The sequence below is a fragment of the Papio anubis genome, chromosome 10 (assembly GCF_008728515.1).
Source record: "Papio anubis isolate 15944 chromosome 10, Panubis1.0, whole genome shotgun sequence".
In the NCBI taxonomy this organism is placed as follows: Eukaryota; Metazoa; Chordata; class Mammalia; order Primates; family Cercopithecidae; genus Papio; species Papio anubis.
The window spans coordinates 55,604,569-55,618,691 of NC_044985.1; the positions used below are offsets into that span (position 1 = coordinate 55,604,569).

Consider the following 14,123-nt stretch of genomic DNA (forward strand, 5'->3'; position numbering starts at 1 on the left):
CCATCCCCCACCTGCCCCCAACCCCCCAATCTTAAGGAGCTTAGAAAAGGAGAATGCATAAAAAATTAACCATGATCTATTACACATTTCAGGTCCGTATGGCTACATGTCTGGCCCAGCAATGGGGAAGTTTTAAAACTAGTCCAAGTTTAAAACTCTGAAGTTTTAAACTAGTCCATGCTAGACTTTGAATAACTTAAAAGACCAGAAAGCTGGCCAGGCACGGTGGCTCATGCCTGTAATCCCAGCATTTTGGGAGGCCGAGGTGGGTGGATCATCTGAGGTCAGGAGTTTGAGACCAGCCTGGCCAACATGGTGAAACCCCATCTCTATTAAAAATACAAAAATCAGCCAGGTGTGGTGGCATGTGCCTGTAGTCCCAGCTATTCAGGAGGCCGAGGCAGGAGAATCACTTGAACCTGGGAGGTGGAGGTTGCAGTGAGCTGAGATTGTGCCACTGCATTTCAGCCTGGGTGACAGAGTGAGCCTCCATCTCAGAAAAAAAAAAAAAAAAAAAGACCGGAAAACTATGGAATCTGCCTGGGGGGAAAGGATATTCAACACAGTACTGAGGAAGCAGTGACTTGAGAAAAAACATTTTATGTTTGAATCTCCACCAAGTTCAGATTCCTCAGTAATCTGGTCACATAAAAGTATGAGTTGAAAATAGTTTATTATATAATGTTAAGTGAATGAATCAGAACTTGAAATTGTATGTATGTGATAGGTACAATTGTATAAATAATCTGAATATATTAAAGTCTGGAGCAGATACTTGAATTTTCTCTAAATCACAATTTTGCATAGGGTCAGCAATGATCACATATCTAATCAAACGTACTCTAATACTTCTTTGTGCTATTTATTTGTTTAAGATGTAAAATAGGTTTATTTAGCATGATTGCTTTTCACAAACCTATGTTAGATGACGGATACTTGGCTACCCTCTGTGGACCTATAAATTGCAGTGGTTTTTTTGTGGGGGCTGGTTATTGTTTTTCAAAGATTAACACGATAGTCTTTCAAAGAAGCAGACTAAACAGAGCATGATCCCTCAGTTCCTCCCTTTTCCATTAAAAATTGAGTATTTTGCTTGACTTTTCCCATTATCTGCAATCATTCCAGTTTGCAGGGAGTCCATACATATAATTGTTAATATTGCAGATATTTCAGAGAACATGTCTTTGAGCCTTCCAGTGAAGATTCCTTTGGCCCACCTGATGTGAAATCATCTACCCTAACCTATTCTATCTCACTCCAATTTCTATAACATCATTGGTAATATTTGTATGAGGACTCTAATTTATGAAGTCTTCCTCCCACACTGAAACATTTTAGGGCCCTGGAGCAAGGTAAGAATCTCCTGGAACTATTTGTGGTACACTGATCTCATATGTAGGAGTGCCTTAACCTCAAGACTGGCACAAAAAAAGATTAAATGTTCATAGTTATCATTTTTTAAAAAAATTTCAACCTTATATGACCACAATGAAAAATACATATGAACTAAACAGCATAAAAATAATGAGGTTTACCAAAGAACGACCCTTTCAAATCACAGCTATTATTCTTATCTGTCACATGATTTAGATAATTATTTTTCTACCTTGAATAAATGGATGTGTTGTGTAATATACTAACTATACAACACAATTTTCATTTGTGGTTAGACATGTATTCATATATAATTAAACCTTATAGTAGTAAATAAAATTGTCATTTGGTATTTAAACATATAATCTATTTCATTTAACAAAAAGCAAAGCAAAACCTAAGGAAATTAAGCCATACTGATACTATTTGAATTAATTGGATATTTGTCATCTCCCTGCTGCAGTCCTGTATTTACTCAAAAGAACAATATGAACTTCAAAATATGAGAATAAAATAATTTTGAAGTTCACATGCAAAACAAAAAATAGCAAAAATCTTTACCAAATGAAAGAAACATACAATTTAGCTCAGCAGGACTTCTACACATCCAAGGACAATGTAGGTGTGCAGCCACAATTTTTTGAAAAAGTAAATTTCTTGGTCGGGCACGGTGGCTCACACCTGTAATCCTAGCACTTTGGGAGGTCGAGGCAGGTGGAGGTCAGGAGTTCAAGACCAGCCTGGCCAAGATGGTGAAACTCCGTCTCTACTAAAATTACAAAAATTAGCTGGGCGTAGTGGCAGGCGCCTGTAATCCTCACTACTCGGAAGGCTGAGGAAGCAGAATTGCTCGAACCCAGGAGGTGGAGGTTGCAGTGAGCTGAGATAGCACCACTGCACTCCAGCCTGGGCGACAGAGCAAGACTCTGTCTCAAAAAAAAAAAAAGAAAGAAAGAAAATTTATTTTTGGTCTTTCTTATGATCCTTTCTCAACAAAGCTGGCATAAAACAAAATGTTATAGGCTGGGCGCAGTGGCTCACGCCTGTAATCCCAGCACTTTGGGAGGCTGAGGCGGGCAGATCACTTGAGGTCAGGAGCTCGAGACCAGTCTGGCCAACATGACGAAACCCCGTCTCTACTAAAAATACAAAAATTAGCCGGGTATGGTGGCAGGTGCCTGTAATCCCAGCTACTCAAGAGGCTGAGGCACGAGAATCACTTGAACCTGGGAGGCAGAGGTTGCACTGAGCCAAGATCGTGCCACCACACTCCAGCCGGGGCAATAGAGTGAGACTCAGTCTCAAAAAAAAAAAAAAAAGTTATAATTATCTGTTAATATTTTAAAAGATTTTAGAAACCTTTTGAAATGTTATTTTTTTAAATGAAAAATTTCATTTCTCCAAGTATTCAGAATATTACATGTTTTTTAAAATGTTACATTCAGATTTTTAGATAAGATTCAGTTAATGAGAATATAACCCAGTATCTCAGGGTAAACAAATAATTCCATTTATATAGGGATTGTCCTTAAGGATCAGGCAGGGAAGGAAGGGGATAAAGAAACCTGAGAGGGGGCCTAAGAAGAGAGGATATGGGCAAACTTAAATAATGTCTTCAATAGAACAATTAATCTGAATAAAAATCTTTAGTAAATGTTAGTTAAAAGAATTTGCTCTCACTTCAAGTGAGAACTCAGGGATGAAGATAACATAGATCCAGCCTTGTAGAGTATAAGGAACATGGCTGTGCTTTGGTCAAGGAGGGGCCAAGGTAAACATCCAGAGTGACTCAAAGAGTTTAGAGCACAGGCGTATAACTCCACCTGTTATCACAGCCATGTAGCCATAACGTGGGAAGGCCATCACTTGGCTCTATACCACATTGTCTGTAAAAGGTAAAAATGCCCTACTGACACTGTACAGGCATGCTCGCACCCAGAGAAATAGAGCAAGTCAAAGCTATCCATCTTACAGATGGACAGGAGGGAGCCAGGACATAGCTAGACTTGCTTGTGCTCAGAGAGAGAAAGAATTAAGCTGCTGACCCTGAAGGCAAGGGAGAGACAGCCAGCCTGCGCAGTTGTGCGTGGGAGCCACAGGCTCAAGCAGCCCAGACAGAGCAGACAGTATAAGAGAGCTGCTGAATAAAGCTGTATTTCACCTACCTACAGCCCCCCGAGTGTTCTTTCCCCTATTTGCCATTCATCCTATAACCGACCAAGGGGTTCACCTTGCCCGCTGCCTAGACAGAGCCAATTCATCAAGACAGGGAAATTGCAATTGAGAAAGAGTAATTCACGCAGAGCTGGTTGTGTGGAAGACCAGAGTTTTATTATTACTATTATTATTATTATTTTTTGAGATGGAGTCTCACTGTGTCACCTAGGCTGGAGTGCAGTGGCACAATCTCAGCTCACTGCAAGCTTTGCCTCTCGGGCTCACGCCATTCTCCTGCCTCAGCCTCTCGAGTAGCTGGGACTACAGGCGCCCACCACCACGCCCAGCTAATTTTTTGTGTTTTTAGTAGAGATGGGGTTTCACCGTGTTAGCCAGGATGGTCTTGATCTCCTGACCTTGTGATCTGCCCGCCTTGGCCTCCCAGAGTCCTGGGATTATAGGTGTGAGCCACCACGCCAGCCAGGAGTTTTATTATTACTCAAATCCGTTTCCCTGAGCATTCGGGGAGCAGAGTTTTTAAGGATAACTTGGTGGGTTGGGGGAAGCCAGTGAGCCAGAAGTGCTGATTGATCAGAGATGAAATCATAGGGAGTCAGAGCTGTCAGTCAGTTCCTGGGTGGGGACCACAAAATCAGATGGGCCAGTTTATTGATCTGGGTGGGGCCAGCTGATCCATCAAGTGCAGGGTCTGCAAAATATCTCAAGCACTGATCTTAAAAGCAGTTTACGGAAGGTCAGAATCTTGTAGCCTCCAGCTGCACGACTCCTAAACCATAATTTCTAATCTTGTGGCTAATGTTAGTCCTACTAAGGCAATCTAGTCCCCAAGCAAAGAGGAGGTCTGCTTTGGGAAAGGGCTGTTACTGTCTTTGCTTAAACTATAAACTAGAAATCTCTCCCAAAGTTAGTTCAGCCTACGCCCAGGAATGAACAAGGACAGCTTGGAGGTTAAAAGCAAAATGGAGTAAATTAAGTTAAATCTCTTTCACCATCTCGGTCATAATTTTGCAAAGGTGGTTTTAATCTACCTGCTCTCCAGACCTCAGCATGGGCTGGAACCTGACCCTGAGCCTAACAGAGAAGTTATTAATAAGGAGCAAATAAGCTTAAGAGTAGAGAAGGTGATGATTCATCATTATCCCCAGAAGGACAGATCAGAAAGTTGAGGCAGTTCTTCTGTGATAAGCAGGCCTACCTTGGTGAATGAACGTAGCAGGCCCTCAAAACAGCAAGCCTCAGTGAAGCCTGCTGGAGAGAAGTGAGAGAATATAAAAGTCTTACTCAGGGTGAAATGTGGGACTGCTGCATGGTACAGTAGCATGTTCCTGTTTGCTGTAGGAAACCCAGGGAGAAGAGGAGGAAGGATATAATATTCACTGTATCAACTTCCCATACCTCTCCTTGACTCCATAAATGTATTCCAAACAGGACTCTGGATCTGGGAAGATGACAGTTTACGTTTAGTGTTTGAGTGTTCGGGTGCTTAATTGATTGAAGGGTAGAGAGAAGGAGGGTAAGCTCCTGATGGGGAATAGCTAGACTTTCTTTGTTGTTTTTTTTTTTTTTTTCTTTTTGAGACGGAGTCTCGCTTTGCCACCCAGGCTGGAGTGCACTGGCGCGATCTCGGCTCACTGCAAGCTCCGCCTCCCGGGTTCACGCCATTCTCCTGCTAATTTTTTTTTGTATGTTAATAGAGACGAGGTTTCACAGTGTTAGCCAGGATGGTCTCTATCTCCTGACCTCGTGATCCGCACCCCCCCTCCCCGCCCCCGTCTTGGCCGACCAAAGTGCTGGTATTACAGGTGTGAGCCACCACGCCTGGCCAATAGCTAGACTTTCTTAGAGCTTGGTAAGAAAGTTAGAATCTAATCTGAGTTAAAATTGTCTAGGGAAATCCAGAGCTACTGGTGGGCTTGTCTCCAAGAATACTCCCATGTCCCAGAAAATTGTCTCTTTAGAGCTATTGTACCAGGGATACAATTTACTGTGGCAAAAGATCACCTCTTGGAAATTGTGTTGCTTACTCACCCTCGGCCACAGCTAGTCCCTGGTGACATTTCAGAGAGAAAGGCCTGTGTTACACACGTGTTGGTAGTAACAGGTTAAATGTGGATGAGGCAGTTTTTAGTTCCTGATTCTAATCACATGCTTAAGGATGTTTTTTAAAGCAAAGAAACTTAGCAGTTTTCAATCCCAAGAGCCATGAAATACTTGAACAAAAGTGAAAGCTTAGTTATTTGGGAGGAAAATTATGTTCTTGGTATTACTACATAGTCATTTAACCAACATTTAATAGGTGTCAACCATATGTCAGACACACAGTGACTTTCTCTGCAAAGTAAAGGCAGCAAATTGGCCCTTTCTACAACATGAACGGAGAAGAAAAAAAGTAGAAAACCAGAACCAATTTGAGAGACTTGGGCCATAATATCAGCTTATCAGTTTCTTACTGAGTAACCTCAAGCAAGAGTGTGAAATTAAGTCAGGGACCTTCACGGGTGCACAAGTGATCTACTGGGATATAAAGTATTAAAAATGCAGCTAGGCACAGTGGCTCATGCCTGTAATCTCAGCATTTTGGGAGGCCGAGGCAGGCGGATCACTTGCGGTCAGAAGTCTGAGACCAGCCTGGCCAACATGGTGAAATCCTGTCTCTACTAAAAATAAAAAAATTAGCTGGGGCCGGGCACGGTGGCTCATGCTTGTAATCCTAGCACTTTGGGAGGCTGAGCTGGGCTGATCACTTGAGGTCAAGAGTCCAACCAACTGGCCAACATGGTGAAACCCAATCTCTACTAAAAGTACAAAAAATTAGCTGGGCATGGTGGCACGTGCCTATAGTCCCAGCTACTCGGGAGGCTGAGGCAGGAGAATTGCTTGAACCCGGGAGGTGGAGGTTGCAGTGAGCCAAGATTGTGCCAGTGCACTCCAGCCTGGGCAACAGATCAAGACTCTGTCTCACACACACACACACACACAAAAAGCCGGGCATTGTGGTACGTGCCTATAATCCCAGCTACTCAGGAGGCGGGAGGCTGAGGTGGGCCGATCCCTTGGACCTAGGAGGCAGAGGTTGTAGTGCGCTGAGATCATGCCTCTACACTCCAGTCTGGGCAAGAGAGTGAGACTCCATCTCAAAAAAAAAAAAAAAAAAGTATTAAAAGTGAATATTTACAATCTTTTTTGTCTAAAAAATAATTAATGGTAATATTTAATATGTGAATTAACAGTAGTAAAAAGCATAAATTTTTAAGGAGCTATGACCAGAAGTTTTTTTTTGTTTGTTTGTTTGTTTTTTTTAAGACGGGGTCTCGCTCTGTCACCTAGGCTGGAGTGCACTGGCCGGATCTCAGCTCACTGCAAGCTCCACCTCCCGGGTTCACGCCATTCTCCTGCCTCAGCCTCCCGAGTAGCTGGGACTACAGACGCCCGCCACCTCTCCCGGCTAGTTTTTTGTATTTTTTAGTAGAGACGGGGTTTCACCGGGTTCGCCAGGATGGTCTCGATCTCCTGACCTTGTGATCCGCCCATCTCGGCCTCCCAAAGTGCTGGGATTACAGGCTTGAGCCACCGCGCCCGGCCAGAAGTTTTTATACATATGTGTGCCAAATAAAAATGTATCATAATGACTAGATTATCTGATTTCTAAAGCCACTTGGCTCTAAAATTCCTGATTCTGTATTATTCAACTGCCTCAGTTTCTCTTAAACTATATTAAAAAATAAAATCCTGTCTCTACTAACATTGACTTCCTCACATAAAACAGAATTTATTTTTGAAAAGATTTAAAAGAGCAAACCTTTTATTCTTTAAATGCATCCTATCCCTATCGACTCACCCTTCTTACCTGATAAAGCAGGTTCTCTTTGTGTCATATGGTGCCAGTCAGTATGACTCATTCTTCCTCTTAATTCATTCAACAGATCGGCAAAGGGACTGGCCCTGTGTTTATGCGATTAATGAAGTTAACCTTAAAGTCTGGATTCCCCTAGAAAATTTTTGAAAACAATCTCTTTAATTTTCACTAACCTGCACAGTGGTTGATTTAGCTTGTTGACTTCATATAGTCCCTCAAAATTCTGATTTGTAAAGAGAATTAGAGAAAACACTACCATAAAACTAAACTTTATTTTTATTCTTTTAAGGTTTATGAACTAAACACTGAACTAGCACCATTATGTAGTTGGTATAAACCTTGTTACTTTGTGTGTCCACATCATGGGAAGTTAAAACTCCTGCTGTACATAGCGATATAGGTAAACAGGTTACAAAGGAGTTGACTGAAAAACAACCCATTAAAATGACAGATTTCACAACAAGGTGAATATATTCTTAATATTACTGAACTATAAACTTAAAAATAATTAACATGGTAATTTTTATGTTATGTGTTTTTTTACATTAAAATAAAGTCAATGGCCTGGTGCAGTGGCTCACACCTGTAATCCCAGCACTTTAGGAGGCCAAGGTGGGTGGATCACCTGAGGTCGGGAGTTCGAGACCAGCCTAACCAACATGAAGAAACCCCGTATCTACTAAAAATACAAAATTAGCTGGGTGTGGTGGTGCATGCCTGTAATCCCAGCTGTTCAGGAGGCTGACACAGAAGAATCGCTTGAACCCAGGAGGCAGAGATTGCGGTGAGTTGAGATTGTGCCATTGAACTCCAGCCTAGGCAACAAGAGAGAAACCTCATTTTAAAAAAACAAAAAACAAAAAAACATATTGACTAGGCCGGGCATGGTGGCTCATGTCTGTAACCTTAGCACTTTGAGGTGCCAAGGCGGCCAGATCACTTGAGGTCAGGAGTTGGAGACCAGCCTGGCCAACATGGTGAAACCCCGTCTCTACTGAAAATATAAAAATTAGCTGAGTGGTGGGCACCTGTAGTCCCAGCTACTCAGGAGGCTGACAGGCAGGAGAATCGCTTGAACCTGGGAGGCAGAGGTTGCGGTATGCGGAGATTACCACTGCACTTCAGCCTAGGCAACAGAGCGAGACTATCTCAAAAAAAAAAAAAAAAAAAAGGGAAGGGGGGCGCAGGGAGGGATCGGGTGTGATGGCTTACGCCTGTAATCCCAGCACTTTGGGAGGCTGAGGCGGCCAGATCACTAGATCAGGAGATCAAGACCATCCTGGCTAACATGGTGAAACCCCATCTCTACCAAAAAAACAACAAACAAACAAACAAAAAAAACACACACAGTACAAAAATTAGCCAGGCATGGTGGCACACGCCTGTAGTCCCAGCTACTTGGGAGGCTGAGGCAGGAGAATGGCTTGAGCCTGGGAGGTAGAGGTTGCAGTGAGCCAAGATCGTGCCACTGCACTCCAGCCTGGGCGACAGAGCCAGACCATCTCAAAAATTATTCGTGTAAAGTCAGTTTAAATGCATATTTATAGTCATTTTTTGAATGAGTCGGCTCTGTAAATTTTGAGGCTGGAGTGCGATGGTCAATACTTGAGGCTCCACGCCTCCCGGGTTGCATCGTCTCCTGCCTCAACGGACAGAATGCTTCTGCCCAGCTAGTTTTTGTATTTTTAGTAGAGGCGAGGTTTCACCGTGTTGGGATGGTTTGATCTCTGTTCATCGATCCACCATCTCGGCCTCCCAAAGTGCTGGGATTACAGGCTTGAGTCATCGCACCCGGCCTATAGTCATAATTCTTTTTACCACCTTTCAGTATTATTTCTTTTGTATCTAAGTAATATTGATAAAGTGTTCTTCATCCTCCCCTCACCCTGAAGTTCTTCTACTACATCAGGAAACAGCAGCAAAAACAATTAAAAGTAATGGCCATTTTTGTTGGCTAAAACTGGAAAAGAATTAATACTTAAGGCCGCGCATGGTGGCTCATGCCTGTAATCCCAGCACTTTGAGAGGCCAAGACAGGTGGATCACCTGAGGTCAGGAGCTCAAGACCAGTCTGACCAACATGGTGAAACCCCATCTCTACTAAAAATACAAAAATTAGCTGGGTGTGGTGGAGCATGCCTGTAATCCCAACTACTTGGGAGGCTGAGGCAGAAGAATTGCTTGAACTCAGGAGGCAGAGGTTGCAGTCAGCCAACACTGCACCACTGCACTCCAGCCTGGACAACAAGAGTGAAATGCCATCTCAAAAAAAAAAAAAAAAAAAGAAAGAATACTTAAAATAGCATTTTAATGATAGAATGCATAATATCACAGTTATTATTGTATTACCTACCCAAAGTAGACAAATACATAATTAATGCCATTTTAATAAATTAGTTTCCAAAAGTAAAGCAGGTATCACTGCACAGTCATTTTGAAAACAGGTATAATGATTATAATGCTCATTATTTTGGCTAATCTTTGCTTGTAAATAATGACAAAATGCAAAATGGAAAATATTAGTTTTCAACTAATTGTTCCTAGTTTTGATTAAATGGCTTCCCTTAGAGTCTGTGTACCATATGTCGAATGTAGAGAAGACGGTAGGGAATTAGCAACCATGTCTAAAAACCTCCAAAAAGATGGATAAGTTTCTTTCTTTTTTTTTTTTTTAAGACGGAATTTTGCTCTAGTTGCCCAGGCTGGAGTGCAATGGTGCAATCTTGGCTCACCGCAACCTCCGCCTCCTGGGTTCAAGTGATTCTCCTGCCTCAGCCTCCCAAGTAGCTGGGATTACAGGCATGCACTACCACGCCTGGCTAATTCTGTATTTTTCTTAGAGATGGGATTTCTCCATGTTGGTCAGGCTGGTCTCAAACTCCGGACCTCAAGTGATCTGCCCACCTCAGTCTCCCAAGGTGTGAGCCACTACGCCCAGTCAGATGGATAAGTTTCTAACTGTGAAAGAAACCATTACATCATCATTAAAAGAGACAAATGGTATTAAAGAAGAAAGAAAACTCATTAGTCTGGGTGCAGTGGCTCACGCCTATAATCCTAGGACTTTGGGAGGCCAAGGAGGTAGATCACTTGAGGTCAGGAGTTCGAGACCAGCCTGGCCAACATGGTAAAACCCCACCTCTACTAAAAATACAAAAATTAGCTGGGCCTGGTGGTGGGTGTTCACTGTAGACCCAGCTGCTCAGGAGTCTAAGGCAGGAGAATTGCTTGAACCTAGGAGGCAGAGGTTGCAGTAAGCTGAGATCACGCCACTGCACTCCAGCCTGGGCAGACTCTGTCTCCAAAACAAAAACAAAAACAAAAAACCTCATTAATCCCCATATCTAAATTCCCCCTAAAGGCAACTATAGTTAAGTTTGTGAGGGATGCTTTCAGATGTTTTCTGTTTATATAAAATACATTTTTATACAAACAAAATAACATATATTTTGTAATTTATTTTTTAACTTATTGTATCGGAGATAGAATATATTAGCTAGCCCCTTGTGCTAGAAGTTTAGGCTATTTTCAATTTGCCAGTGAAAATAATACAGCATTGAACATCTTTGTTTTAGTGTATCTTTCCATTTCTGTGAAATAGTTTTGCAGTACAAATGTGGAACTGTTGTTGCCTCAAAGGATATACAAATTGAAAATTTTGTTACATTTGTAAAAATTTGTTAAAATTTCTAAATTGCCCCTCAAAAGGTACTAATTTATACACCTATGGGTAGCGTATTAGAGTTAGAAAATAAAAACTGTTGGTAATTTTTGTGTATTTAGGATATTCCTCTTATAGTAGTTTTCAACATGAGCCATTTTTCTTTTCTTTCTTTTTTTTTTTCTTGAGACAGACTTGCTCTGTCGCCCGGGCTGGAGTACAATGGCGTGATCTCGGCTCACTGCAACCTCCGTCTCCCGGGCTCAAGCAATTCTCCTGCCTCAGCCTCCTGAGTAGCTGGAATTACAGGCGTATGCCACCACACCTGATTAATTTTTGTATTTTCAGTAGAGACAGGGTTTCACCATGTTGGCCAGGCTGGTCTTGAACTCCTGACTTGATGTGATTTGCCTGCCTTGGCCTCCCAAAGTGCTAGGATCACAGATGTGAGCCACCACACCCAGCCTATTTTCTTTCTTGTATCCCATTTGGAAGTCATGTAGTCATGTAGGATAATGGTTTCTGGATAATTGCTTTGGGAACTGAGACTCATAACTTTACCCTCATTAGCACTATAAGCTAACAAAATGAGCTAACTACTGTTACTTGTCTGTGTTAAGGTATGTATTTTGAAATGAAGACACATTACATACATGCATTTTTCTTTTAGGTCTTAGATTTCCTGCATCAATTTTCTGATGACCATTTTTTTTTTTTTCTTTTTGAGATGGAGTCTGTCTCCCAGGCTGGAGTGCAATAGCACAATCTTGGCTCACTGCAAGCTCTGCCTCCCAGGTTCATGCCATTCTCCTGCCTTAGCTTCCTGAGTAGCTGGGACTACAGGCACCTGCCACCAGGCCCAGCTAATTTTTTGTGTTTTTAGTAGAGACGAGGTTTCACCGTGTTAGCCAGGATGGTCTCAATCTCCTGACTTTGTGATCCACCTGCCTCTGCCTCCCAAAGTGCTGGGATTACAGGCGTGAGCGACTGCACCTGGCCTGATGACCATATTTTTTGCGCCAAATTTTAAACCATTCTGGAGGTTTCAAAGCAAGATGGTGAAATTTATCAGTCCATGTGAACTTGAGCCTGTACCAACACATGGTTGCTGCTTCATACCTAATAGTGTAATATGGCCCTTTTCTCTGAAGAAAATGCCTTTGCCAAATCTCCCTTACTACAATAAATGTTATCATAGTAATACCACTTCATACCTACATAGAGTTTTAGAGTTTACAAAGCTCGTTCACAAATATTCTGTTTGGTTTTTACAACAACCCAGTGTGGTGACTGGGCAGTACTATTATCTCCACTTAATAGATGGAACAAGGTTGAACAAGCATGAAGTAGTAGAACTGGGACTAGTAGAGCACTAAATTTCCCACAAGATATGCTGTCTCTTCCATATATATGAGGACAGCATATTCCTTTTGTAGAAATTTTATTTATTCCATGATTGTAATAGTCACTTTCTTAAATTCCCTTTAGAACAAAGTAAAATATAAGTTAAAAAAAAAAAAAAGAAATCCCTACAAAAAAAGAGAATGTTTTTTCCTTTTGGATAATTTTACCACTACCTTTCCAAAATAAGTCATTCTTTTATCTTCTAGGTAAACTGTACCAAAACATCTATTCTGTAACATTAAAAAAAAATATGTGAGGATGGACGTGGTGGTTCACGCCTATTATCCCAGGATTCTGGGAGGCCAAGCTAAGAGGATTGCTTGAGGCCAGGAGTTTGGGACCAGCCTGAGCAACATACTAAGATTCCATTTCTATCAAAAAACAAAAAAATTAGCTGTGCACAGTGGCACACATTTGTAGTCCTGGTTATTTGGGAAGCTGAGAGGCAGGAGGATCTTTTGAGCCCAGCAGTTGGAGGCTGGAGGCTGTAGTGAACTATGATTGCATCATTGCAATCCAGCCTGGGTGTGAGTGAGACCCTATCCGGAAAAAAAAAGTGAACCTCTAATACGAGGACAATATAAAACCTCAATTCTGCAAGCAGATCACATTAAATGCTAGTCACACAATGTATCAGTAAGTTTCATCATATTTTTTCCCTACAACTAACCATAATATCACAGGACTAATAATCTGTGATATACCACAGTTAAAATGTAATTCTTCTTGATTTCTTACTTATAAAGAACATAATTGCTTTTGATCAGCAATTGATCCATAGATACGGTGATTTCAGAAAGAAATGATGAGTCTTGCCGTTTTGAAAAGGAAAGATTTTTTTTTTTTTTTTTGAGATGGAGTCTCGCTCTCTTGTGCAGGCTGGAGTGCAGTGGCGCTATCTCAGCTCACTCCAACCTCTGCCTGCTGGGTTCAAGTGATTCTCCTGCCTCAGCCTCCCAAGTAGCTGAGATTACAGGCGCATGCCACCAAGTCTGGTTAATTTATTGTACTTTTTAGTAGAGACAGGGTTTTACCATGTTGGCCAGGCTGGTCTTGAACTCCTGACCTCAGGTGATCTACCTGCCTTGGCCTCCCAAAGTGCTAGGATTACAGGTGTGAGCCAACGTGCCTGGCCAAAAATGATTATTAAAGAAAAAGATTGTTTTCCTTTTTTGATCCATAATGTCATTAGTCCCATTGATTTCAGTTTTCTGTCTTAACATTATGACTGTAATTTCTTGTGTATCATTAGGTTTCAAGAAAAAGGATCTGGCCGGACGCGGTGGCTCACACCTGTAATCCCAGCACTTTTGGAGGCCGAGACAGGCAGATCATCTGAGGTCAGGAGTTTGAGATCAGCCTAACCAACATGGAGAAACCCCATCTCTACAAAAAGACAAAATTGCCAGGCGTGGTGGCGCCTGCCTGTAATCCAAGCGACTCAGGAAGCTGAGGCAGGAGAATCGTGTGAACACGGGAGGCGGAAGTTGTGGGGAGCCGAGATTGTGCCATTGCACTCCAGCCTGGGCAACAAGAGCGAAATTCCGTCTCAAAGAAAAAAGAAAAAGTAAAAAAGAAAGAAAGAAAAAGGATCTGGGCATTCTCAGTACCTTTTCTGATCTTTATCTTCGGGAAAGCCATCTCTGTATC

At 42.0% G+C, this 14,123-nt stretch overlaps 1 protein-coding gene across 3 annotated transcripts in view; it reads right to left on the reverse strand.

Moving 5' to 3' along the window:
* Positions 1-7,466, reverse strand: part of SLC25A12 (solute carrier family 25 member 12) — a 136,257-nt gene extending 128,791 nt beyond the window's left edge. For 2 of the 3 annotated variants that reach the window (XM_021923707.2, XM_021923706.2), the window contains exon 1: positions 4,748-4,888. In XM_021923707.2, coding sequence (XP_021779399.1) covers positions 4,748-4,873 — 126 coding nt within the window. In that variant the 5' untranslated portion in view covers positions 4,874-4,888. Of the gene's footprint in view, positions 1-4,747; positions 4,889-7,399 lie in introns of those variants that run through there. The other variant, XM_021923708.2, reaches the window with a different exon arrangement.
* Between the last annotated feature and the right edge of the window lie 6,657 nt (positions 7,467-14,123).